We start from the raw sequence: 25565 nt of genomic DNA on the forward strand, positions 1-25565 counted from the left end.
TATACATTACCCCGTGTAACGTAACGTGTAATAGTAACGGTGGCAAAAAATAGTCGTTTATTACGCATTTAGTTTAGGACTATCGCACGAGTTTTCAAAAGTGCGAAAACGTAAATATAAGTACACGATTGCATCAAATACTCTCGATGTCTTCAGAGTATACTTATAAGTATACTTATTCAGCATAGATCAAAGAGCACTATTTCTGCTGCAGATACCAATTTCATTTGATGCGATCGCGCACTTTTATATAGATTTTCGTACTTATGAAAACTGAGTGAGCAGTCCAATACCGTCTACCCCCGTTGGTTTGAACGACACCTCATGCAAACCAACGAGGTTCATTTTATAATTTGAACTTCTAGTAACCCTGTGGCCATCGAAAAACACACTGATGGTAACCCTTTTTGCTGTTTTGTGTCGATTCTGCGTTCCGTTTCACCCCGTTCCATGAGCAGATTGGCGTTTGAACCATTTTTAGTTTGAACGAGGTGCACACTAAAAAGTGTTCAGATTAGATGAAGTCAAACCAACGGGGGTAGACGGTAGTGAACTAAATGCGCAATATTAAAATGTGTTTTTTAACAAACTGCATAGGGCACTGCATGAAATTCTCTCTTTCTCTTTCACTGTTACAGAAATTTTGTGAACAACAAGGCTACGAAACGTCAAAATCAAAATCCCATACACAATCAAAATAATGCAGTGCCCTATTGCTTCACTTGAACTAATCATCGATTGTTTCTGGTTTTATACTCACAAACATATAAGAAATTTTCTACACATTTTGTTATTCAGTGTTGCATGCTCATAACAGATCATATACTTCTTTTATTATATTTGAATTTTTTTGCCAACAACTGCCAAGATTATGCAACCATAGATCCGGTGTAATCAATAAACAAATTGGCCAAGAAAGATCACGTTGGTTGTGTGTATTTTGGTTAAAATATTATGTGTGTAGCAAATATTATGAAAGAGTAGCTTTAAGTGTTAATTGTGTTTGACGTTTCATTCTTACAGCCAGTCCCAAGTCCCAGGTTGGGGTCGGTCTCTGTCAACGGGGGAATTGCGCCAGAAAACGCCCTCGACGCTCTACTAGACGAATTGCAAACATTTGCCAAACCACCAAACGGATCAAATGAGGTAACTTGATTATGCATATTGGAATTCGAGATACATTTTGGAAACACTTTTGGGGAAAATATCATGTGTTCAATCAAATAATTACTCTGTTTTTTTTTGGGTAGCACTATATTTTGCCGTTTGGGGTCAATAGGGCTATTATTCGACCAATAAAAAGCATTTCAACATCAACCAGCATTATATTAGGGGTACTCACTAAACAGATTAAATTGCTGCGTAAGCCATGATTTTCTGCTTTTTTGAAATGTTTCATGATTTTGCGAATGAAATAATCAAAGATTGCCTTGGTGATCGCGACGTTTAATCAGTTTAATCAGTTTACGCTGTTAAGTGAATCCCCCTATTAGCACGTAAGGCAAATAATACTGCCAACTAATTTATTATTAATTGGCTATATCAAGTAAAAGAGATTGATTAGTTTGAATATCATCTGAGGTAGCGCAATGACAATGATACATAAAACGCATTGATTTAATTTAAAACAATAAAACATTAAAGGAAAGGCCAAAAATTACGTAACGCAAAAAAAAAATCACTCCTCTGGCCCTATAGGAGATGGCCAAAATGTTTGGGATAGGCAACTTTTTTTTCTCTCGCAAAAAAGTTCAACGTGCTATAACTTTTCATAGAGTGCATCAAAAAATCTCAAATTGTGACTGTTTGACAATCTATTATATGTGCATCATTGGTACAAATTTGGGCTCAATTGAATCATTTTTCGCAAAGTTAGAACCGTTCGGATAAAACACTAGTTTTTAGACAACTCATTTTTGAGTTGTCATATCTCGGAAACCAGTGAACCGAATTGAATTCAATTTTAAACGTACATTAACAATATACAAATGCTTCACAAACTATTAAAACATCAATACTTTTTGAACGTTGACAAAATTTATCATGGATTGACACTTTTTGGATTTTTCTCGAAAAATGTATTTTTTTTTTACGTCAATGTCAATAAATTTCAGTGTTGATGCCCAAAGATTTTCCACTTCTGTTCTCAAGTTATCTCCAATCAAATATATTAGAGCCAATTTAGATTAAAGGAAGAACACATGTAGTAATTTTTGTGTGGTATTGTAATTTTCCTCTATATGGGTAAAAATTTCAACCCCGTATAACTTAATTCGCCGTGAGAAAATATTACATTTTATAACGTTGTATTAAGTATCAATATATTGTTGATAAACGTTAAAAAAATCATTCAATTCGGTTCACTGGTTTCCGAGATATGACAGCTCAAAAATGAGTTGTCTAAAAAATAGTGTTTTACCCGAACGGTTCTAACTTCGCACATATAATAGGTTGATAAACAGTCAAAATTTGAGATTTTTCGATGCACTCTATGAAAAGTTACAGCATGTAGATTTTTTTATGGGAGAAAAAAAAGTTGCCTATCCCAAACATTTTGGCCACCCCCTGTATGTATGAGAGCTTGGAAAGTATGGGCACAGACAAACAGACGTAACAACTTGAACGATTTTCATGGAAATCCATCGCCCAGTGCACACTACCATCACCTGGTGGAAAAGTTGCGCGAATCACTGTGTTGTGCAATATCGTCAACAGAAGGTGCTAGTGTGAAACGTCAAACGCAAAGAAAAACGATGCGCGCGCCTCTGTGAAAGCCACAACTATGAAAATTTAAAATGATCGTTAAAAGCATGGTCGATGGAAATTTCGCAAGTGTTACGTCTGTTTGTCTGCGGTATGGGTTGTCACGTCAATTGCTGGGAGGATAGTCACTGCTCTATAGTGATGAATTCTCTAAGTAAGGCAAAAACAAAGAGGATAACAGCAAAAAAACAATAATATCAAGAATGCCTACTCCACTGACGCTTGGGAGGACACTACCGTAGCGCTATCTACGGATGAAAGTTAAACCTGCTTGTGGTTAGTGTGTATTACTGATTGTATGCGGATACCAAAACATACGCACACCTCCTTCTCTCATGACAAATCACGAGCACTGATACAGAGAGCTTCCACCTAGATAGCGCCACTTGTCTTGTCACTTGACGTTTGCATAGAAAAAGACAAGAGAGGGCATTCTTCATATTTTTATCCTTTGATAACAGTCACAGTATAAAAAAATCCGTGTAAATTTACGCTTGATCTAATGCACATAACGGGGATGCTAGAACTGGCACAAAATTCTGCGAGCATTTCAATTTACATGTCCTTTTTGAATTGCAGCCGTTAATTTTAATCATCGTGTAATTTTCCTTTATAGCGTTTTTGGTTTGGTGGCTTGTTTTCAACTGGAGAATTATCAACCAGAAAATGAACTGAGGCGGAAGTGCCGATGAGTTCGCCAGTTAGCCTAGTGATTAAGGCTATGGATTGCCGATTCGGAGACGGCGGGTTCGATTCCCGTTCAGTCGGGAAACTTTTCTCGATTCTCTGGGCATAGTGTATCATTGTACTTGCCTCACAATATACAAATTCATGCAATGACTGACAAAGAAAGCCCTTCAATTAATAACTGTGTTAGCGTTCAATGAACACTAAGTTGAAGTGAGGCAGGCCAAGTCCCAGTGGGGACGTAGAGCCATAAAGAAGAAGAAGAAAAAGAAGGAAGTGTCGAAATTACTGAAACCTTAAAGACCATCATGGGGCAAATTCATTCACCGTTTAAAGAAGTAAACACAAATCGTATTTAACCTTTTTATTTATCTCATTTTATGCAAATTGCAAAATTCACTTCAATCGTCCCGTCCTGAAACATGTTGCTGCTGCTGTCAAGAAATCCGCACCGTCGAAACTCTTGCACACTTTTTCTTTACTATCTCAGACAATCGAATCACTACCCAGGTAACCACTAAGCACTGTTCTTTTTTTTTTCTAATAGATTTATTTGGGTGGCTCAAATGTTTAATAAAAAACTCTACAGAGCCGAGATTCTTGATGAACAATTTTAAAATTCTTCTAAGTATAACTAAAACAAGATCAATAATTTGTCCTCCGGGCACACAACTTCTTCGGACGGGAATGCTCCCTGGAACCTGATCCTTGTCCTGATCCTGTAGATGCGAACTGGGCTCGCCGCTGACTTGCATTATGTTTGTTCAATGCTTCCCCAAACGCTTTCGCTACTTCGGTCAGTTTTTCGATTGCTACTTTCCGTCGTACTTCCTTTTCTGTTTCCGTACTGGCCTCGCGTGTAGCAAGCTGCAATTCTTCTCCTTCACTTACTATTTCCGTTGATGTTTCCAGTATGTCTTCTTCCAGGACCTCGATTACTTCTTCCGCCACTTCCGCCGATTCCTGGGCATCGAAACGGCTTCCTGTCCGGAAACGAGCGTCGCATATGTAACTGACTGTTTGCCTTCCTTATTTCCTCCAGTTTTGCTCCGGTTCGTACGTTGAGGACAGCAGTTCTTTCGATGCCCCACACCGTGGCACAAAAAGCACACATCTTTCAACCCATCGTAGAACACTCTACCCTTCCGATTGCCGACATTGATTGTCGGGGGGATTTCTTTATCGATGTCCACATATACACCTCTCACTCCTGTGTACACATGGTCTAGTCCAAGATTTGCAGGAAATTTTTCTCGGATCATCCATTCCACAGTGCCGTAATCTTTGAGAACCAAGGACAGGCATTCGTCGCTCGATTCCGGTGGCAGATCGAAGATGCGAACGTAGTGAACATTTCTGCCTGCCATTGTCATTCGCACTTCTACTGAAGCTCCAGAGACATACTCGAACATTTTTGGTTCCACATTTTTCTGCAGTGCCGCTATCATCGCATCCCGAGAAGTAAACTTCACGAACAGCGAACGATCGTTGGATGTTTTGTAAGCTGTTTCCATTGTTCGCAAATCCACGTCCAGCCGCTTTAGAAACGTAGCGATTTCAGTCCACGAGGGCCGTGGACTAGACGCCGCGAATCGGAATTGAACGGTATTGACTACCGTATCGTCCATACCGACAATTGAATAAGTTTCAATTATAATCTCCAATATGCCACCGGCAACGGCGCGGTGTCGTCGATCAGGCAAACAAAGCACACTTTTGGCTACCTACACAGCGGGGGCTGATAGGAACGCTTTATCTATGACGGAGAGCACATTTGCACTCGACTGCGCTTGTCGGTGGCAGAAGCAAAACGCTAAGCACTGTTCTAAGCATTATAATGGTCATTTAACTGATTTTCAGAGCTAAAATGCTCTGTATAAGCATTCCTAATGCTTATAAGCACTATAACCAGTAAGAACTAAAATAAGCGCTGTATGCTTATATAGAGCCTATCTACAAGCTGTAAAGAAGTTTGTCAGTGCTGTCACAGGGCTTGGAGTACATCATTGGCGAATCTAGCTTTTTCTTTTTTCTTGCTCACTCTCCTAAACAAACATGAGAAAGAGCGGGATGCAAAGGGGTGCCGCGGCGGAGGAAGGAGCGGCGGAGGAAGGAGCGGCGGAAGAGGAGCTGCAACGTTTTCCGACCATACATGTTGCTTCTCCTGCATCTCTTCTCTTCCTGCATTCGTCACCACCAAATTGACCACTAAATCATCACCCTTCGTTATCATTTTGAGCCGTCGAGATACCCAAACTATTATGTTTTGCATGGTTCAAATAGGAGAACTTACGTATTTTCGGCAGTTTTGTTGTTGGGTTTTTTGAAACCTGTTAAACTCAGAGTTGGCCTCAAATCCTTCCCAACTAAGCTGAGTTATATGCCCAAGTTTCAGGCAATGTGGCCAGAAAGACGAAGAGAACAAACCTGCCGATAATACCCTTTGTCACCCTACTATAGTTTGATCACACTGATTCCATGGTGCATCGGTGGAACAGATGGAAAACGCAAATGGAATTGGACTTTCGATCAGGAACCCGGAGGACAACAGCTGGAATATGGGTCAAGCAGCAAAAAGCAACTTCAGTGGAAGCAAAGAAACTGAGAGAAGAACAGGAGAAAACTTATTTTTTCTTTGTCTCACTTTTGACAATTCTCGCTCCAGACACTTGGTACGGAATTTTGAAGTTGGCCGTATATCAGCCGAATAGTGCGCCAAAAGTGGCTTTTGAGCAGTTCTATTAGAGAATATAGAACCAATTAGCTCTGTTCGACTATAGAACCGATTTAAGGCTCAAGCATTCGTCATCATTTTTCGGTAATAGAAAAGCAGTTTTTTCGCAAAATCAAAACAATGACCACGAAAATGTATTCACTGTATTACATTCCTCATGTAGAATGCAATGAATCTATTTTCGTTGCAAAAATGTTTGATTTGTACGAAAAAACTGCTTCCAAATGTTTGATGATGACGATGATTTCAATGACGAATGGTTCAACGTTAATGTCATTTTTACGGCCTAAAGGTTACTTCGGTATCTCATCATCAGAAATAAAAGCTTCTTCTAAATGCTAACAACTTGATGAAATTTGAGAAAATAAATCGAAACTTACATCCCCAACACGAAAAAATGGGCTGTCAAAAGTTGCAAAAAGTTGATTTTTTCAGCACGAGTCGTACATTTATTCAACGAGGCTTGCCGAGTTTGGAGAATATAATAATAATAGAATAGTTGCTATGCATTCAAATGCGTTTTGAAAAATAGAAAACGTTTGGCACATATAATTGGTGTTAATTCAGACAGGATCCTATTTTTCAATGATTTTAGGAAAATGTCGTGCAAGCACTTGGAATATTAAATCAAGCGCACTATTTTATGAAATATTATAATTATTTTATGTAATAAAATATCTGCATCAAAATAACGTTGAGTTCAGAGTTATTGAATTCCTTCGTTTATCTTTAGGTGCCCAAAAAATCACTTAGTCCACTCTGACTTCACGCCGACCATATAATCTGTGCAAAATATGGTAAACTTATGAAAATTGTCAATTACATATGCAGATAATTCATATTTTGTTGTAGTGAAAACAAAAAATATTCAAACAAGATCGCATTTTAAATGTTCAATTATTAGTCTTCCCTTTTTCAAAAATCTGTATTCACAAGATGTTTAGCCCTAGGCTAGTTCATCTCGGGGCCCACGCTTTACTTCCCTTCCGAAAGAAGAACTCACATTTCTTGGGAATTTGTCGGGATTCGATCCCAAGTCCTCAGCGTGATAGCCACGTGTTTTAACCATCACACCAGGTCCGCTCCACTTTAGTCTTCCCTCTAAAAAGTTTGAAGATGCTTCACTTACTATTCTTTAAAATAGGGAGTATTGTTTTTTATAATAAATGGCCAAGTTTTACTAAAAGTTCTATAACTTTTAGAATAATTATTCGATCTCACTAAAAATTTCGTCTTTAGTATATTGTTCATTATTAATCAAAATTTCACTTTTGATTCACGTATTAAAAAGTTGAACATGAACATTTGAATGAAAAATGTTGAAAAAAAAAATCGCTGTGCGTACAATTTTTTGATACACACTGTAGATAAAAGTGAACTAATTTTCAATAGCGACTTTGTGATTTTGAATCTAATCTATCTAATCTCAAACTAACGCAGCCATCACTTGAGTGCATCCTGGAAAATGAAGACTTTTTAATTCTATCATTTTTCTTGTCTAAAGGCCAAGCTAACTGCGCAGCATTGCGACTCATGCTTCAAGATTTCAAGGGATAGAACGTTTTTAACATAGTCATTATTTTAAAACATTCTACCTACACCTTGAAATTTAGGAGAAAGGTGGAAACGCTTCCAGATATTTTAACATGTTCGCATATACAGGGGGTGGCCAAAATGTTTGGGATAGACAACTTTTTTTCTCTCACAAAAATATTCAACATGCTGTAACTTTTCATACAGTGCATAAAAGAATTTCAAATTTTGACTGTTTGCCAACCTATTATATGCGCATTATTGGTACAAATTAGAGCTCGATTGATTAATTTATCGCCAAGTTAGAACAGTTCGGGCAAAACACTATTATTTAGACAACTAATTTTTGAACTGTCATATCTCGGAAACCAGTGAACCGAATTGAATGAAATTTTTAACGTTTATCAACAATATATAGATACTCAATACGACGTTATAAAATGTAATATTTTCTCACGGTGAATTAGGTTATACCGGGTTGATATTTTTACCCACATAGACGAAAATAAGTAAAATTTACAATACCACACAAAAATTACTAAATGTGTGCTCCCTCTAATCTAAATAGGCTCTAATATATCTGATTAGAGATAACTTGAGAACAGAAGTGGACAATCTTTGGATATCAACACAAAATTATTTTGCCATTGATGTAAAAAAATTACATTTTTTTCGAGAAAGATTCAAAAAGTGTCAATCCATGATAACTTTTTTCAACGTTCAAAAAATACCTATGTTTTAAAAATTTGTGAAGCATTTATATACTGTTAGTGTGCGTTCAAAATTTCATTCAATTCGGTATGACAGCTCAAAAATAAGTTGTCTAAAAATAGTGTTTTACCCGAACGATTCTAACTTTGAGAAGAATTAATCAATCGAGCCCAAATTTGTACCAATGATGCACAGCACATACTATAGGTTGACAAATAGTCAAAATTCGAGATTTTTTTTATGCACTCTGAAAAGTTATAGCATGTTGAACTTTTTTTGTGAGAGAAAAAAAGTTGCCTATCCCAAGCATTTTGGCCACCCCCTGTATGTTAACTTCCAGGAAACTCCCCAAGTAACCACGAAGCCGTATATAAGTGCACCAATTTTACCATATATTGATAATTAAAATTGTGAATATAATGCTGCATTACTTTATACACCTCATTAAAGTAATATTAAAGTCGAAAAGGGCCCCACTAAAATCCAATTAGTGCCACATATTGCAGCACGCTGACAGCCATTGCTAAAGTAACATAAATGCATGTGCTGTACATTTGCATTTGCACATGCTTGATACGTGCGAATGGCAGCAGGGACGAAAGTCCTGGGGCCTGACGCACCCCCCCGCTTGCGAGTCAGCCGCGTAGTCGCCGGCTAAGAATAGGACTACTAACCCCAATTCAAGGTGTCAAGCGACCCGTGCTGAGGAATGAGTGATCGAGGGGGTGAAAAAGATGCTCGATCTTTAACGGAGCCTGTGGGGTACCTGGGCACCCCCCACAGTAAGCTGTCCCTTACCGCGTTAATGCAGGGCTCTGGCGTGGTGGACATTCTTTCCCGTGCGACTCGTGGGATTAATCATGAAATCAAACAAATCAAGCAATCAAAATTCAGGTGGAAGTAGTGGTGGGATCAACCCCTTCGCAAGAAGCGGGTTGATGAGATCTCCGACAAGGAGAAGTGAGGAGATAGGCGCTGGGAGTTGCGTACGCAGCTCAAGCGTGGGTGCTCCAGTCCACTTCCCGGCAAGCCAGCCGGTGGAGGTTATGGACGGAGCGTGGTTGTTGAGGGTCGTCAACCGAGGATCCAAAGGACGGTCCGCAATAGAGGTGGCTGAGCAGCAGCTTGGCAAAATCATCGACTTTGCGTCCACTAAGTCGAACATAAGCAAGGACCTGAAAACGGCCTTGCTTCGACTTAGGGCGTCGATCGACGATGCTAAGCAGGAGCACGCGGCACTCGCGTTGCTGACTGCTGCAGCAGCGGAGCCTGCAAATGAGAAAGTGCCGAAGTTTACCCAAACGGAGGCCTTCTCCTTCGCAGGAAGTCCAAATAAGGCGGAAGCGACTGCTCGCGACAAACGGGGCAAGCAATCGCAGAAGCGGGCGAGGCAACCGTCAGGCGAGGAGCTGTCTGGCGGTGCCCGCAAGGCCAGGCGAATCATTACCCCGAAAGTCGGTAATAATGCCGGAAGGTCGGACCCCAGCCAGGGTTCCCGGAAAGCTGGGAAGGGTGGGCCTGAAAAGGCTGGCCCGTCCCGGAACGATGGGAACAAGGGGTTGCGACCGCTAGTGGGCCCTCAACAGCCACAGAGTAGGGCGATCCAAGGGGAGGACCCCCCTTGGACGAAGGTAGAGCGGAAGAAGAAGAAGGCGAATCCGCAGGTAGTAGCGCAGGACGCCAAGCCAAGGCGTAGGAGGGCAGGTGCCAAGCGCGAGAAAGGCGACGCTATCGTCATCAAGACGGAACAGTCCAAGTACTCGGACGTCTTGAAGATGATGCGAAGCGACGCCAAGCTTGAGGGTCTTGGAGCCGACGTACGCAGTATTAGACGTACTCGTACGGGCGAGATGATCCTGGAGCTGAAGCGCCAGAAGGAGCACAAGGGCGCCGCCTATAAGAGGCTGGCAGAAGAGGTCCTTGGTGAGGGTGTGCAGGTGAGGGCTTTGACATATGAGGCGACTCTGAAGGTCAAGGACATCGATGAGATCACCGAAGTGGAAGAGCTCGTCACGGCACTGCGGCAACAGTGCGATGTGCAGGTGGCCGCCGCAGCCGTTAAGCTACGGAAAGGGCCAGCAGGGACACAGGTAGCTTTGGTTCAGCTACCTGTGGCGGACGTCAAAAAGTCCGTTAAAGTAGGGAGCATAAAGGTGGGTTGGTGTGTATGTCACCTGACATTCCACGAGCCACCAGAGGTTTGCTTCAGGTGTCTGGAACCAGGACACAAGTCGTGGGACTGCAAAGGCCCCGACAGGCGCAAACTGTGCAGGCGATGCGGCGCTGAAGGTCATAAGGCCCAAAGCTGCACGAGTCCGCCCATCTGCATGATCTGTACCGGGAAATCCTCGAACAACAGACATCCGATGGGTGGTCCAAGGTGCCCGGCCTTCAAGAAAGCCGCAGTGAACAACAAATCACAGTGCAGGTAACGCAGCTGAACCTGAACCACTGTGATGCGGCTCAGCAACTGCTTTGTCAGGCAGTTTCTGAGTGGGAGACGGATATCGCCATCATATCGGACCCATACCGAGTACCCGCCGGCAACGGCAACTGGGTCGCGGATGGGACCAGAAAAATGGCGGCGATATGGACGACGGGTAAATACCCCGTTCAGGAGTTGGTGTCTACTACCTATGAGGGCTTCGTGGTCGCCAAAGTAAACGGGGTCTTCTTCTGTAGCTGTTATGCGCCTCCGCGGTGGCCGATCGAGCAGTTCACGCAAATGCTGGACCGCTTAACGACCGTGCTAACAGGGCGAAGGCCGGTGGTAATAGCGGGCGACTTTAATGCCTGGGCCGTGGAATGGGGAAGCCGTTTCACGAACCAGCGGGGTCAGATCCTGCTAGAAACACTGGCCATCTTAGATGTCGACTTGGCTAATGTCGGTACCAAGAGTACCTTTAGTCGGAATGGAGCGGAGTCAATTATTGACGTGACCTTTTGCAGTCCTGGCCTAACAAGTAGTTCGAACTGGAGAGTAGATGATGGCTACACTCACAGCGACCACCTGGCGGTTCGCTACAGTATCGACTACAATAACAGCAGACAGCGGATAGAAGAAGAGGCGGCTAGGTCAAGGCCAAGCCCTCGCAGGTGGAAGACATCATACTTCGACGAAGGGGTATTTAGGGAGGCGCTCCGCCGTGAGCGAAACTTAATCGGTTTAGACGGCGACGAGCTGGTAGCGGTGCTCTCACGTGCGTGTGATGCGACCATGCCTAGGCGAGTCCACCCTAGAAATGGGAGGCCACCGGCTTACTGGTGGACCGACGCGATTGCGGACCTGCGCCGCGCCTGCCTAAGGGCTAGGCGGCGGATGCAGCGAGCACGATCAGAGGAAGAGCGAAACGAACGGCGGGTGGTGTTCGCCGCTGCAAAAGCCGCGCTTAAGACCGAGATAAGAGCAAGCAAAAAGGCCTGCTTTGAGGGTCTCTGTCAGAGTGCCAATACGAACCCGTGGGGTGACGCCTACAGGATCGTTATGGCCAAGACGAGAGGTGTGATGGCTCCTACAGAGCAATCTCCAGAGATGTTGGAGGGGATCATTGGAGGACTTTTTCCGCGTCATGATCCTAGTCCTTGGCCTCCTTTCGTAGGACAGCCGGGGACTGGGGCTGGCGATGAGGAGAGGGTCACCGATGTGGAACTTGCGGGGATAGCTAAGTCCCTTAGCGTAGGTAAGGCCCCAGGTCCGGACGGAGTTCCGAACCTGGCCTTAAAAGTAGCTATTGCAGAGGCTCCCGAGATGTTCAGGTCTGCTATGCAGAAATGCCTGGACGAGGGAGTTTTCCCAGAAGCTTGGAAGAGGCAGAGCCTGGTACTATTGCCAAAGGCGGGGAAACCACCCGGAGACCCGTCGGCATATAGACCAATATGCTTGATTGACACGGCGGGGAAGGTGCTCGAAAAGATCATCCTCAATAGAATGTTGCGGTTCACCGAGGGCGAAAATGGTCTTTCGAGTAACCAGTACGGCTTCCGGAAGGGGAGGTCCACCGTAGACGCTATCTTGTCGGTTACAAAAACCGCCGAGAAAGCACTCGAGCCTAAGAGGAGGGGAATTCGCTTTTGCGCGGTAGTGACTCTGGATGTAAGGAATGCGTTTAATAGCGCCAGCTGGTCTGCTATTGCCGATGCGCTCTTGCGTCTGGGGATACCGGAGTACCTGTACAAGATTCTCGGAAGTTACTTTCAGAATCGTGTACTAGTCTACGACACGGAGGTGGGTCGGAAGTGCTTTCACATAACCTCAGGAGTCCCGCAAGGTTCCATCCTGGGTCCGGTGTTATGGAATGTCATGTACGACGAGGTGTTGAGGTTAGAGTATCCAGTGGGAGTGGTGATTGTCGGATTCGCCGACGACATTACGCTCGAAGTCTACGGTGAAACGATCGAGGAGGTAAAGTTGACTACCAACCACTCGATCAAGGTTGTGGAGGCGTGGATGCGGTCCAGGAAACTGGAGCTGGCTCACCACAAGACAGAGGTGACGGTTGTTAACAACCTGAAGTCGGAGCAGCAGACGGAGATCAGTGTAGGAGACTGTACTATCCTGTCAAAGCGCTCCGTCAAACACTTGGGCGTGATAATAGACGATAAGCTTACTTTCGGTAGCCACGTCGATTATGCCTGTAAAAGAGCCTCCACAGCTATTGCGGCACTGTCCCGGATGATGTCCAATAGCTCTGCGGTGTACGCCAGTAAGCGCAAGCTTCTGGCTAGTGTTGCTACATCCATACTTAGGTATGGCGGCCCGGCGTGGGGCACCGCGCTAAGTACTAAATGCTACCGACGGAAGCTGGAAAGTACTTACAGGCTTATGTGCCTGAGGGTTGCGAGCGCGTACCGTACCGTGTCACACGACGCTCTCTGCGTCATTACTGGTATGGTGCCTATCAGCATTCTTATCAGTGAGGACATGGAGTGCTTCGAAATGCGCGGCACAAGAGGCATACGCAGGACTGTCAGGATGGCCTCTATGGTCAAATGGCAGCGCGCGTGGGACAGCTCCACCAAAGGAAGGTGGACCTATAGGTTGATACCGAGGGTAGATAGTTGGATTAATAGGCGCCATGGGGAAGTCACATTCCACCTGACACAGGTCCTTACAGGTCATGGTTGCTTCCGACAGTATCTACATCGTTTCGGGCATGCGGATTCTCCCGAATGCCCAGTGTGCAATGGTTTAGAGGAAACGGCGGAACACGTTTTGTTCGTGTGCCCGCGTTTTTGCACAATGCGTGACCGCATGCTTGCCACATGCGGGGAAGACACAACTCCGGACAACTTGGTCCAGAGGATGTGTAGGGATGAGTTTGGCTGGAACGCCGTTTCAACGGCTATTACCCACATCGTCTGGGAGCTACAGAGGAGGTGGCGCGTGGACTCGGAGAATGGCTAGTCCAGATGCAGTACAAGAGGTGGTCCAGGGGTTCGGAGTCGGCTTCGTAGGTCATACCGGTGCCCTGCGGTCGAGATCGACCCTTACAACGATTAAGTGGCCGCGGAGAGGAAGTCCCGGTAGCGGTGCTGTCGTGGCGTCGGTCTACTGGGTTGGATCCGAGCCCGCGGTTGGAAAGGGGTCCCCGGCAAGGGTCGGGGTAGGTGAGATCCTGCTGTCTGCAACCTACGGGTGCATCTGATAGGGCCTGAAGGGTAGTGATACCCTTCCTTGCGGGCAGGTCAGATCGGGTTGCACGTGGGCATCAGTTCTTGATGTCCGCTCAGCAGTAGGGCGCGGGCGGGGTTGACCCTGCCCGCCTTCCGAGGACAAAGGGAGTGGCGAGGACCACTCGGGAAACTGGCTAAGCGCCAGCATGCTACCGTGATGGACTCTCCAAAGCGAGTCATCGATGTTCGTTGCTGCAGGCTACGCAGCTAACCTTGTGGGTGCGATGTGCACTAGCCCCTCTCTGAAGCAATACCTTCTTGGTGGTTCCGGAGAGACGTAGGGTTTGGCGACCATAGGAATGGTTTAGTGGGTACGAGGAGAGAGTAGTCCTGGATTTTACTTTTGTTGTAGAAGACAGCCTGTCAGACCTACACTACCCTAACCTTCTGTTAGGGTGTCTGTTGAGCAGATTATCCCCCTATGGTTTAGAAGAAAAAAAAAAAATGCTTGATACGTGCAACTAGAAAAACCAAAACAAAAATCTATTTTTAGCACCGGTTTCGTTATCGACGGTACTGATGCCCACGTGAATGTTTTGACCATTATTTTTTTGTCGCCGGGTCGGGAGTCGAACCAGAAGTGTTGAAGACCGCTAGATGAGTTCCATACGCGCTGGTGCCTTGGACCGTTTCTGCTGCAGTGATAACAACAGATATTTCATTAACTTAAAGGAAACTGTTCTTCTGTCTCAATCATTGCAGTAGAGGGCAAAACGACTATGTCATATGTAATAGAATACAGTAATTTATCACAATCTGATAAATTACTGATAAATACATAATGCATTTTCGAAGATATTTAATCAATATAAGAAAATGAAAAGCACGATTAAAACACCCTTCGCTTCGCATACTGCTCATATGCTAATTGTGGTTTCCATCATTATCAGGGTTGCCATTATGCCAGATTTATCTGGCACTGCCAGATTTTCAGGTGGCAAAAAGACAAAAAGAGAAACCATCAATTTTGCCAGATTTTTTATTTCAAGCCAGATTATTGATCAACAAAATTCCTTCTTGATGTTTTGAAAATATTTCTTATTGACCTAGCATTTTTTAGACAACTCAAAAGTCTGCGTCTTTTATCTGAATCTGTTTGTTGGCAACTCGTTTACTTTCTTACACATCCAAATCGATTGCCATTGCTCGTTTTTTCCAATGAATAGAATTTAGTTATATGTACATTTTGCACATTGAACACAATACTAACATTGAAGATAATTTTGATAAACAACTGTAAATGTTTTTTGTCATACTATATATGAAAATAGCTGATCCCGGAAAACTTTGTCTTGCCTACTGCGTTTTTTGACGTTTCAAGTCCCAAGCCAAGTCCAAGTCCCTGTTCAAAATGTATGAAAACGCGATTTTCAAAAACTCTCAATTTTTGCTTGTTTTTTGTCTTATAAACCTTCCTTGGGTGAAAACAAACAGAACAAAACTCAGACGACCCGAATCGGACCATCCGTTCGCAAGTTGTGCGCGGTCCCATGTATACCACTGCATTTTTATTATAGTATTATTTATTATAGTATAGATTGTTTTAAAGACTTTCCAATCTAATAAAACAAATACTATTGAAAAACGACACTGTTTTATTAGTAAAATTATAAATTCAGTAAAAATTTGATCAATTTTGAGGATTTTCAAATCTATGTATAGTGCCAGATTTTGCCAGATTTTTAATTACGGACTTGCCAGATAAGTTCTAAAATATAGTGGCAACCCTGATCATTATTGGCATGTGATAGCAGCCTACAGAAAAGAGAAAAGGTCATCTTTAAAAAGGTTTTGCTGTCGTCGATCGGTGGCTCAAACGGGGATTAAGTTGGCCGGGAGTCGAACCAGGAACGTTGAAGACCGCTTGAGTTGACCGTAAAGTTGTTCAATCTTCTTGATTTCATTTGTTTACCATTAGAGTCAAGCTTTTATAATTGTATTGTTAGAGCAAACTTTGCTAGTTTGTGCATTGCATTTGTTCAGTTTTTGCAGTGTTGAATTATTGAAGTATCTTATATCATCATTTAATGAACCCTAATGCAAAGAAAAATGCAATGCATCATTACATTGATAATGCCAATCTAAAGGATTATTGCATGACAAGTGTGGAATTACTGCATTTCGCATTGCAAAGGTTGATATTCAGTCTAATTCGTGCAATGATATAATGCTTGTGGTTAGGGGCTGTCCATAAACCACGTGGTCATTTTTTTGGGACTTTTCAACCCCCCCCCCCCCCCCCGCGTGGTCATTTGTCCATACAAATTTTTTTATTTGTCCATACAAAATGGCCATTGGCCGAACCCCCCCCCCTCATGACCACGTGGTTTATGGACAGCCCCTTACTTGGGTCAAGCCAAAACTGCCACGATTTTATAGCTTTTTCACACCACATTGCAAAAAAGAACAATTTACTGCTAAACTTTATTAGATAAATTGATAAATTTGTACTGCATTTGAGGCTGCATATTCGGTTTTCCCTTTCTCATCCGAAAGCTCTGGAATCATGGCCATCGAAAAATTATCACTTTTCATTTCGTCCAGGATTTCGTAGAAAAATATGTGGCGAATCGGTGGATGCTTTGGCGGATCATTAAATTATTGAGAAGTGCGAATCATATGGTAAATCGAAGAGGTAATGAAAATGCTTTGTACGGAATATCTCTTTGAAAACAAGCTTTAAACTGAAACTGCTTTCCACTCACCTCTAAAAAAAATCAGTAAAATCAGCGCACGCCATCGGAACGGCTGTAGCGTCGCCTGGAGCGTGTACCACAAAAAATTGAGCACCATAATTTATTCAGTAATCACCGGATCGTTAGTTCAAACACCAACAACATGCAAAAGAGTATCACCCAAATCAGCAAACTGTGAAGGAAGCGGCAAGTCTCGTTGGATACATGTACGGACTCAAATGTAGGGCTTTCAGAAAATCACCACTTTAAGCATTTTAAAAGACAAGGTGTAAATAGTGGGCCGGTTTCAGCGAGAACTACTCAGCTTGTAAAAAAAATAATAATGAACTAGGTGGTGCGAATAGAAACGGTTTTATTTTTCAAGCTAGCTAACACACACCTACACACTCCCGGCACACAGCTTGTGAACACGCACGGGCGTTCAATTTTCTTGCAACCACCTCTCTCAGCGCGGTTGTCAAACACGCCGTCGCGACGCTGTTCGGAAATGGTAAACATGATCAATCCACCATCATTCCGATTTTTCTCTCGTGTTCAAAGTTTATTATTTTGCATTCGCGATAGAAATTTTGATGGATAATTGTGACAAAATTAGCTAAAATAGGCTCAAAACAATGTTTATCCTTCTCCTCGCTTTCCAACGGCTTGGCAGCGGCAAATGAGGATAACGTGACAACAGTTTTGATTATATCCACAGCATCTAGATAACAATACTCTTCAATCAATCACACTGGTTCAGCAAGGTTTAACATAACCTCCATCTTCAATGTTTGGCTCCCAATGTTTGGCTCCCGCTGAGAGAGCATATTGAGTCAGTCCGCGACACTCAGATAATGAATTATTCTTTTACATCATGAGATAATATTAGTTTCATCATGAGATTATATTTATTTTTCTACAATTTCAGATCCGTCCTGATGATTCTACTTCAGATGATAGCTCACAAGCTATACAAAGCACAGTAACTACGAAAATGGCTCAAGCACAACTCTATCCAGATACAATTTCGACTAACGTAGGACTTAGACGTTTGCATTCGTACCCAAGTGGTTCGGATACAGATACCAGTCCCCCACAACCCATTCGCCCGGTTGGAAAGCCACCAGTTCCAGAGCGTAACGCCGAATTACTATCGAAAGTCAACAGTAAGCGAGTACCTCCACCTCCACCACCGCGCACTAGCTCTCGTAGCCCATTGGCTAGTCCAACCAGTCCTAATTTGCCCCATCAAATGCAACAAATATCAGACATCGATCAACAGAACATCATTAACTCAGAAAACATGACAAAAGATTCTGGGATGGATTCCAGCAGCGAATCGGTTAGCTCAGACAACTCACAACGACAGCAAGCCCTAGAAATGCGCCATCAAGAATTGTTGAAGAAACAGAAACAGCTACAAGAACAATATCAACGCTTACAACAGATGAGCAAAAATAGTATCCCGTTAGTTACTCCAGATGATAAAAAGAAAATGAGGTCAGGAATGAGCGGATCGATGAAGAATTTAAATGAAGAAAATTTTCCTGATGGTATTGATGCTTCAAACTGCAGCAACGTCGATAAAAATGGTGAGCTCAGCAGCACTGGCACTGTGAGCAATCTCACGAAGACTACCAATAAGGTCTATGAAACTGATATACTATAACAGCAAGCCAAAGGATGGCATGAAACAGATGTAGATTTTCTATGATCTAATTTAGACGCAAAACATATTTTTAGATCCTTTGGCAAATGATGCTAAAGTTTTGTTATGTTTTATAATTTTCGATCTATATGTCGAAGATATACAGACAAAAAATCGAGAGGTGTTACGATTATGTTATACTTCTTACTTGTGATGTTTTCAATAAATGAGCGTTAACTGCATTAACATGTGCAAAGTTTCAACTTATTCGAACATATTGTGAAAGCTTCGAGTTCGAGTCTGAGACTATGTACAGTGGTAAACCTGATGGTAAACTCGACCCGGAACGACACCTAAGAGGGTGGCTATAGGACGAAATCAGTGAAGTACTAGTTTTGTAGTATTTAATGAGCTGAATTTTTGTATGGTGAGAAGGTAAATTCTCCGTTTCTGCAAGGAAATGGTACAAAATTTGATGTTGTTTGAGAAAAACTTTGGAACATTTGGAATTTTTGCACGATTTCCTTGCAGAAACGGAGAATTTGATTTCTACCCATATAAAAATTCAGCTCACCGATCGTGCCCTATTGAATAATTGGAATGATTTTTTCAGCCGCATGATTAAACTCAAGCGTTCATAAAGAAATAGTTATTTATGCAATTCAGTTACATAATTTCTATTTTATATAACTCGTTGTGGTATCATAATGGCCAATATTTCCGAACAGGTGAATTCTGCAAATGAAATGAGTTGCATAATAAAAAATAGTTGAATAAAGTTCTGAGAAAAAGCCGCATGATTAAACTCAAGCGTTTATAAAGAAATAGTTATTTATGCAATTCAGTATTATAATTTCCATTTTATATAACTCGTTGTGGTATCATAATGGTCAATATTTCCGAACAGGTGAATTCTGCAAATGAAATGAGTTGCATAATGAAAAATAGTTGAATAAAATTCTAAGAAAATAGAGTTCTGCAACAAGTTCCATACCAAATTTTATGCAATGATTTTTTCTTTATACAACTCGTTTGAGTTTCATAATGTTCATAATGCAACTCAAATGGGTTGCATCATGAACTTTATGCAACTATGTTTCATTATGCAACTCTTTTCAGTTGCATAACTAACTAGTTCGGAAAGGTTTGCCACTATGATACCAAAATGAGTTCCATACAAAGTTTTATGCAATGATTTTTTCATAATACAACTCATTTGAGTTGCATATTTTTCATTATACAACTCATTTCAGTTCCGTGATGAACCAGTTTGAAAAAAAATTGGCTATTATGATGCACGCTAACCCTCAGCTACCCAGATTGATGTCAAAGTGACCCAGATCGAGCAAAACTGCAGTTACTCTAAAGTGGGTAAAGGTGCCTTTACTCAAATCTGGGTTACCGATGTTGGCTGCAGAATCTGGGTAAAGGTTACCCTGATTTAGACGTTTCTCATCCGGGTATTTTCTACCCATTTTTACATAAATGAGTAAGCGTTCACATTTGCATACACAATACGAATCTCCCCTAGTTTAGCCGGAAAAGAAAATCTCAAAAGAAACTACAACTGATTTATTGATGTCTCAAGTTTTCTACAAGTATTAATAAATTTATCGTAAAACGGCTCCTTTGACGATGGTAATGATTCATATTTGAGTGTTGCAGCCTTCTTTCCCATGTACTGTTTAAATCTTTGCTAAGATTTTCGCACCAAGCTGACCGTCGAGCTGGGACAGATCCTAAATATATGGGAAAATCTAATCAGCACAAAATCAGCAATTAAATTAATCGATTGGCTCGAGAAAAAACATACCTGTGACCATTACAGATGGTGACCGTTGAATATTCGTTCCGCCTGCATCGGAATCGAGATCGGGATACTGCTTCTAACCTGACCAACTTTATTCCGGCCTCCGGCCTGATAAACGGCGCAGAATGCCTGAAAATTTAAATAATTTTAATGAAGAACATTTCTAGAACAACATGTTCATGCATGAATTACTTACCAGTCAGAAGTTTTCGCCATCCAAAGATCCTTCGTGCCTTTTTTCGGATTAAATGCCTCCACGGCGCAAAATTTCTCCAAGTCCAATTTACCCAGATATTGACGTCTACACACAACAAGCAAAAATGGGTATCGGAATTCCCGTGAAGACCCGTTTACCCATAATCAGGGTAAACGTTACTCTTCTGATGCGAGATCGATTACCCGGATTTTGACAGCTTCTAATGACATAAAAATCCGGGTAGAATCGACCCAATCGATGGGTAGTTTCAGGTTAGCGTGTGCCGAAATGAGTTGAATAAAAAAGATATTATGATACTGAATTTTATAATAGTTATTTATGCAATTCAGTATCATAATTTCTATTGTATGGAACTCGTTGCAAAACTCGATTTTCTCAGAATTTTATTCAACTATTTTTCATTATGCAAGTGGCGAGACACCTTCTTCTTGCTCCGCTACTACACCTTCTCTGCCGTCTCTCTTTCGGTGTCCTCTGCTTCTGGCCTTCCAGTGAGTTGGACAGCCGTTCGATGTCCGAGTCGCGGTTTCTGCCGTGTTGCGTGAACTCCAGAACACGTCTTCAATATGGCCGCGCCTCTATTGTTCGAACAAAAGGCGGCTAACTTGCCGACTTGCGATCTATCCGGTCGACGAAGTGGCGTTCTTGATGGTTTGGCCAAACTCCAGACCTTGGCTGGTTCGCACAGCGTTAAGGCGTACTTTCGGCAATGGACTACCCGCTTTGCGCGCAGCCACAGTTGATCAGCAGGAGTAAATCAATTTAATTTTGTATGGCGAAATGCATCTAAACTTGAATTACTTGAAATACAAAGCTTTTCCCGAAAAAATATTTGGTAGGCTTAATAATGGTCACCATTGTGCACTACCACTACCACTTCCACTTTGGAGAATTTGCCTTTAGATGGTATTCGCCATACAATATTTTTGCGATTTACTTTTAGCGATTTTTCGTGCATAGAAGCTAGCGCCACATTGGTCGATGCGGAGAGTAGGAACACAGCCGATGTAGTTAATTCATTCTCCGGCCAGGTAAGTACTAGGCTATTTTAACTATAGCACAGGTAAGTACTAGCTTTCAACACAGGGGTCCTGGATGCTTTTTCCTATTCGCTTTTTCCACTATCTGCTTCCACTTGACTTCTATGGTAAAGTCATTGTTACAAACTTATTTTTAGAACAGTTTCAATTTCTAGCTTTTGCTTGGTTAGCTCACGTCTTGCTTTAGATTGCTGATGTAATCTCGGTGGTTTCATACGGCCAACGAAATATCTAAAATACCTACCACATGAGTTTCTGCTTATGTTGGTGCCCTGAGAAGCAATTCAGCGAACTGCGGCCTAATCCGGACCTTGGCATCATTTTTGCGCTCGGAGAAATCCAACGAGAAACCGTCTTGGTCAGGGGGCCAGCAAAAGGCAAAATCCCCATAGCTCACAACAAAAACACGTTCAAAATTGTTTGTGCTGAAAACTGATGCGTTACACAATTTCTTACTGATTTATTTGCTATCTTCGCGTTGTCGTGTAATTTCGAACGATTGCACGCCAAAATTTTCGTAACCTTTTGCTAGTTTTACACGTTTTACTTAAGTAATAACTTATGATAATGACTAATTCGCAGATGTCGTGCACTTCCCAGATCTGTCAGAGTGCCCAAAAGTGTCAATTTCCCAAACATGTCAAATTCATGTGGGCTACGGCACATCTATTCGTGGTTGACGTCCGCGCCAAGGTCCGCGCTACCCCGCTGGTCTTGGTTTAATCAGGATTTATTTTTTTTTTTCTAATTCAAGGCAAAACCAAAACATTGCTCCTGTCATATGAGATATCAGAACTCAGATCAGAACACCTTTACTCATGTCGTTTTTTCTTTTTTAACCTGGGTTGGAACTGGATTGGCGGAAAATGTGTAAACAAACAACGTCAAACAAACTTGAGTAAATACAAGCGAAACCGACGTCGGGTTGGGGTTGAAACTGTGATCTCATCAAGTTCCAAACCAGGTTGGAACTGGATAATAAAGAAAAACGGCATCAGCTTCATCCAACGATACCGAAAATAACTATGAAGAAAAACAAAGTTTCATCGACAACATGGAATTTAACGAAATTAAGCTACGTTTCAGTAAAGATTTATATCTTATTGTGGATTTAGCACCAAATTGGTGTCGAAAGTGACTTCATTGACTTCCGCTGCCTTTCCTATGAGTTAAACATAATGTCGGAAGTAGTGCACTGAATAGAGCATCAGATTTACTATACTTCCGACACTATAGTATACTTCCGACGTTATGTTTACCGCATATGAAAGGCAGCGGAAGTCAATAAAGTTACTTCCGACACCAATTTGGTGCTAAATCCACAATATCACCGATAAAGGACATAATTCAAGCTTGGTTATCGATCGATCAAGTTGTTTGAATATATGTAACGTGATAATCAGTAAAGAACAGTCGACATTAATCTTTATATTATACTAGCTGTCCCGGCAAACGTCGTACTGCCTGCCTACTGTGTTTTTTGACATGCAGCTCCATAGGGACGTCCCCGGCGAAGTCATCTGTATGGAAGCCCCCGTTCCAGAGACCAAGGAGGTCCCGCGCCAAGCTAAGAACCTTCCCCGGCCCCAAAAATACCCACATACAAAATTTCACACAAATCGGTGCATTAGTTTTCGAATCCATAGCGGTCAGACAGACAGACATACAGAAATTGGCTTCTTTAGCGGTGTTGAGATAATTCCATATTCAGAATCTGCATGCAAAACTAAGCCGAAATCCAAATTTTCATGAATTTCTGTGCCCGGGAACCTATTTAAAAATCAGTTTGTAGTTTGTAAGGGAGCGATTTGTCGAATCACCCCTCGTCGTATTTTATACTGGGCGGAGCTGTCAAGCAGTTGGCCAGCTGTCAAAAGGTGATTTCGAAAATTCTCTTAGAAATCAATTTTAGGTGCCAAAATGAAGTTCAAAAAATCTGAAAAAATCATGGTGGTTCAGAAAAAGGTGCTCTTGCGTATAAAATCAAAAAATCAATACATTTTTCTTAATTTAAAAACCCAATTCATTTTTATATATAGATAGCTATATATATAGATATATATATAGATATTGATAAAGATTGATAATAGTTATTTATGTAACGAGTTGCAAAAAGTTGATTTTTTCAGCACGAGTCGTACATTTATCCAACGAGGCATGCCGAGTTGGATAAATACGAAGAGTGCTGAAAATATCGAGTTTTGCAACGAGTTCCATACAAAATTTTATGCAATGATTTTTTTCATAATGCAACCCATTTGAGTTGCATAATGTTCATAATGCAACTCAAATGAGTTGCATTATGAACATTATACAGCTATTTTTCATTATGCAACTCATTTCAGTTGCATAATGAGCCCGTTCGAAAAAATTGGTCATTATGATACCAGAATGAGTTATATAAAATGTAAATTATGATACTGAATTGCATAAAAATCAACTTTTTGCAACTCGTTACATAAATAACTATTAACTTAGTTTGTGAAATGGTTGACCGGGTAGCTTTATTATTCGATCTTATTGGATAGAACACGAGTGCCTGAAACTTTTACCAGTCTTGGTAAGGTGGTATGAACTATAGACACTATAGATTCCATAGACTCGCGAAGGCGAAGACAACTGTAGCCAAACGAACTGTCAGTTCGTGTAGCCAAACGAGCATGACGTCACGATTTCAATAGCGACAATGGATTGCGTGACGTCATATTCGCTTGGTACACTCTAAATTCACGGTAAAACACACTAAAATCGTATTGCTCAACCATGTCTCCGCGAGTCTATGGAATCTATAGTGTCTATAGTATGGACTATGTACCAACCAAGAAGTTTCGCGCATTTTGTTTGACAGATTTCACGGGAAGCAAGTTGGATTGAAAGTTTCTCCTGTTATCATCTCTGGAGAATATTTGAAATATGTATGCTTTTTTTTCTTTTTTTTATCTGTATTAACGAGATTTTTAGCCCTGGGCTAGTTCATCTCGGCGGGACCCACGCTTTACTAGGAAGAACTCACATTTTGCTAGTTTATCGATCCCCGGTCCTCGGCGTGATATTCAAGTGTTTCAACAATCATACCAGGTCCACTCCACAAGTAATATGCTTGAATCTAAGTCCCAAAAGGTAAAATGTCCAGACAATCCAGAGGAGTCGCTTTGAGACGAGAGAAAGTTCGAGGCACACATTGACAGCATTCTTTATTAGGTTTCAACATTTACTTTTACATACATTTTCTTTAGTTAACCGTTAATCTTTGCCGGAGGTAGTGATTTTAAGGCTCAAGCATCCGTCATCATTTTTCGGAAAACGAAAAGCAGTTTTTTCACTGTAAATCAAAACAATGACCATGAAAATATATTCACTGTATTCCATTCCTCATGTGGAATGCAGTGAATACATTTTCATGGCAAAATCTTTTGTTTTGAACGAGAAAAATGTTTTTAAATTCTTCATGATGGCTATGATTTCAATGACAAATGGTTCAACGTTAAAAGGCATCCAGGAGGATTTTCCTGATCTAACACTCCTATTTCCTCCTTGAATTGAAAAGACAAATGCATTTAGCCAACGGCGGCTAAGAACGATGATTCCACTAAGCATGTCTCACGCAAATTAAAAAGCGATCAAAGTTCATATTGCATTCCTCAACGGACTTTTAGGTTTCTAGTCGGTGAAGGTAGTGCTGACATTTTTTGTATCACCCCGTTACGGTGTATTAAATGGAAAGACACCTGAAGACGCATTTTTTTTTTAACAAACGATGCCAAGAATCCTTTACTCCCAACCCAACCTGTTCAGTGTACTTGAACGCAGGGATTCAATCTTGGGATTGAATCCCATGCACAAATTTCACACGCAACGATTGGGAAACATCATGATCCATGGCATTAGGGTCACTTTTGACCCAAACCGTGCACTACGTCAGCGAGCTGCTGCCAACGTGATGCAAAAGGAAGGTTAAATTAGCATATCTGTTTAAAACTATAAGAATTCACATATTTTCAAAAGAATTTCAATAGGGGGATTCACAGCGTAAACAACTTTGCCGAAGATCGCATCTTCCTATCTGGCTTCAAT

General features: G+C 41.9%; 1 protein-coding gene across 10 annotated transcripts in view; it reads left to right on the forward strand.

Annotated features, from left to right (window-relative positions):
• Positions 1-18670, forward strand: part of LOC109414982 (coiled-coil domain-containing protein AGAP005037) — a 220891-nt gene extending 202221 nt beyond the window's left edge. For 7 of the 10 annotated variants that reach the window (XM_062851940.1, XM_062851939.1, XM_062851938.1 and 4 more), the window contains exons 20-21: positions 1024-1146; positions 17705-18670. In XM_062851940.1, coding sequence (XP_062707924.1) covers positions 1024-1146; positions 17705-18445 — 864 coding nt within the window. In that variant the 3' untranslated portion in view covers positions 18446-18670. The remainder of the gene's footprint in view (positions 1-1023; positions 1147-17704) is intronic. The other 3 variants (XM_062851945.1, XM_062851946.1, XM_062851947.1) reach the window with 2 other exon arrangements.
• Positions 18671-25565: the final 6895 nt, after the last annotated feature.

The sequence above is a fragment of the Aedes albopictus genome, chromosome 2 (genome assembly GCF_035046485.1).
Source record: "Aedes albopictus strain Foshan chromosome 2, AalbF5, whole genome shotgun sequence".
NCBI classification, from domain to species: Eukaryota; Metazoa; Arthropoda; class Insecta; order Diptera; family Culicidae; genus Aedes; species Aedes albopictus.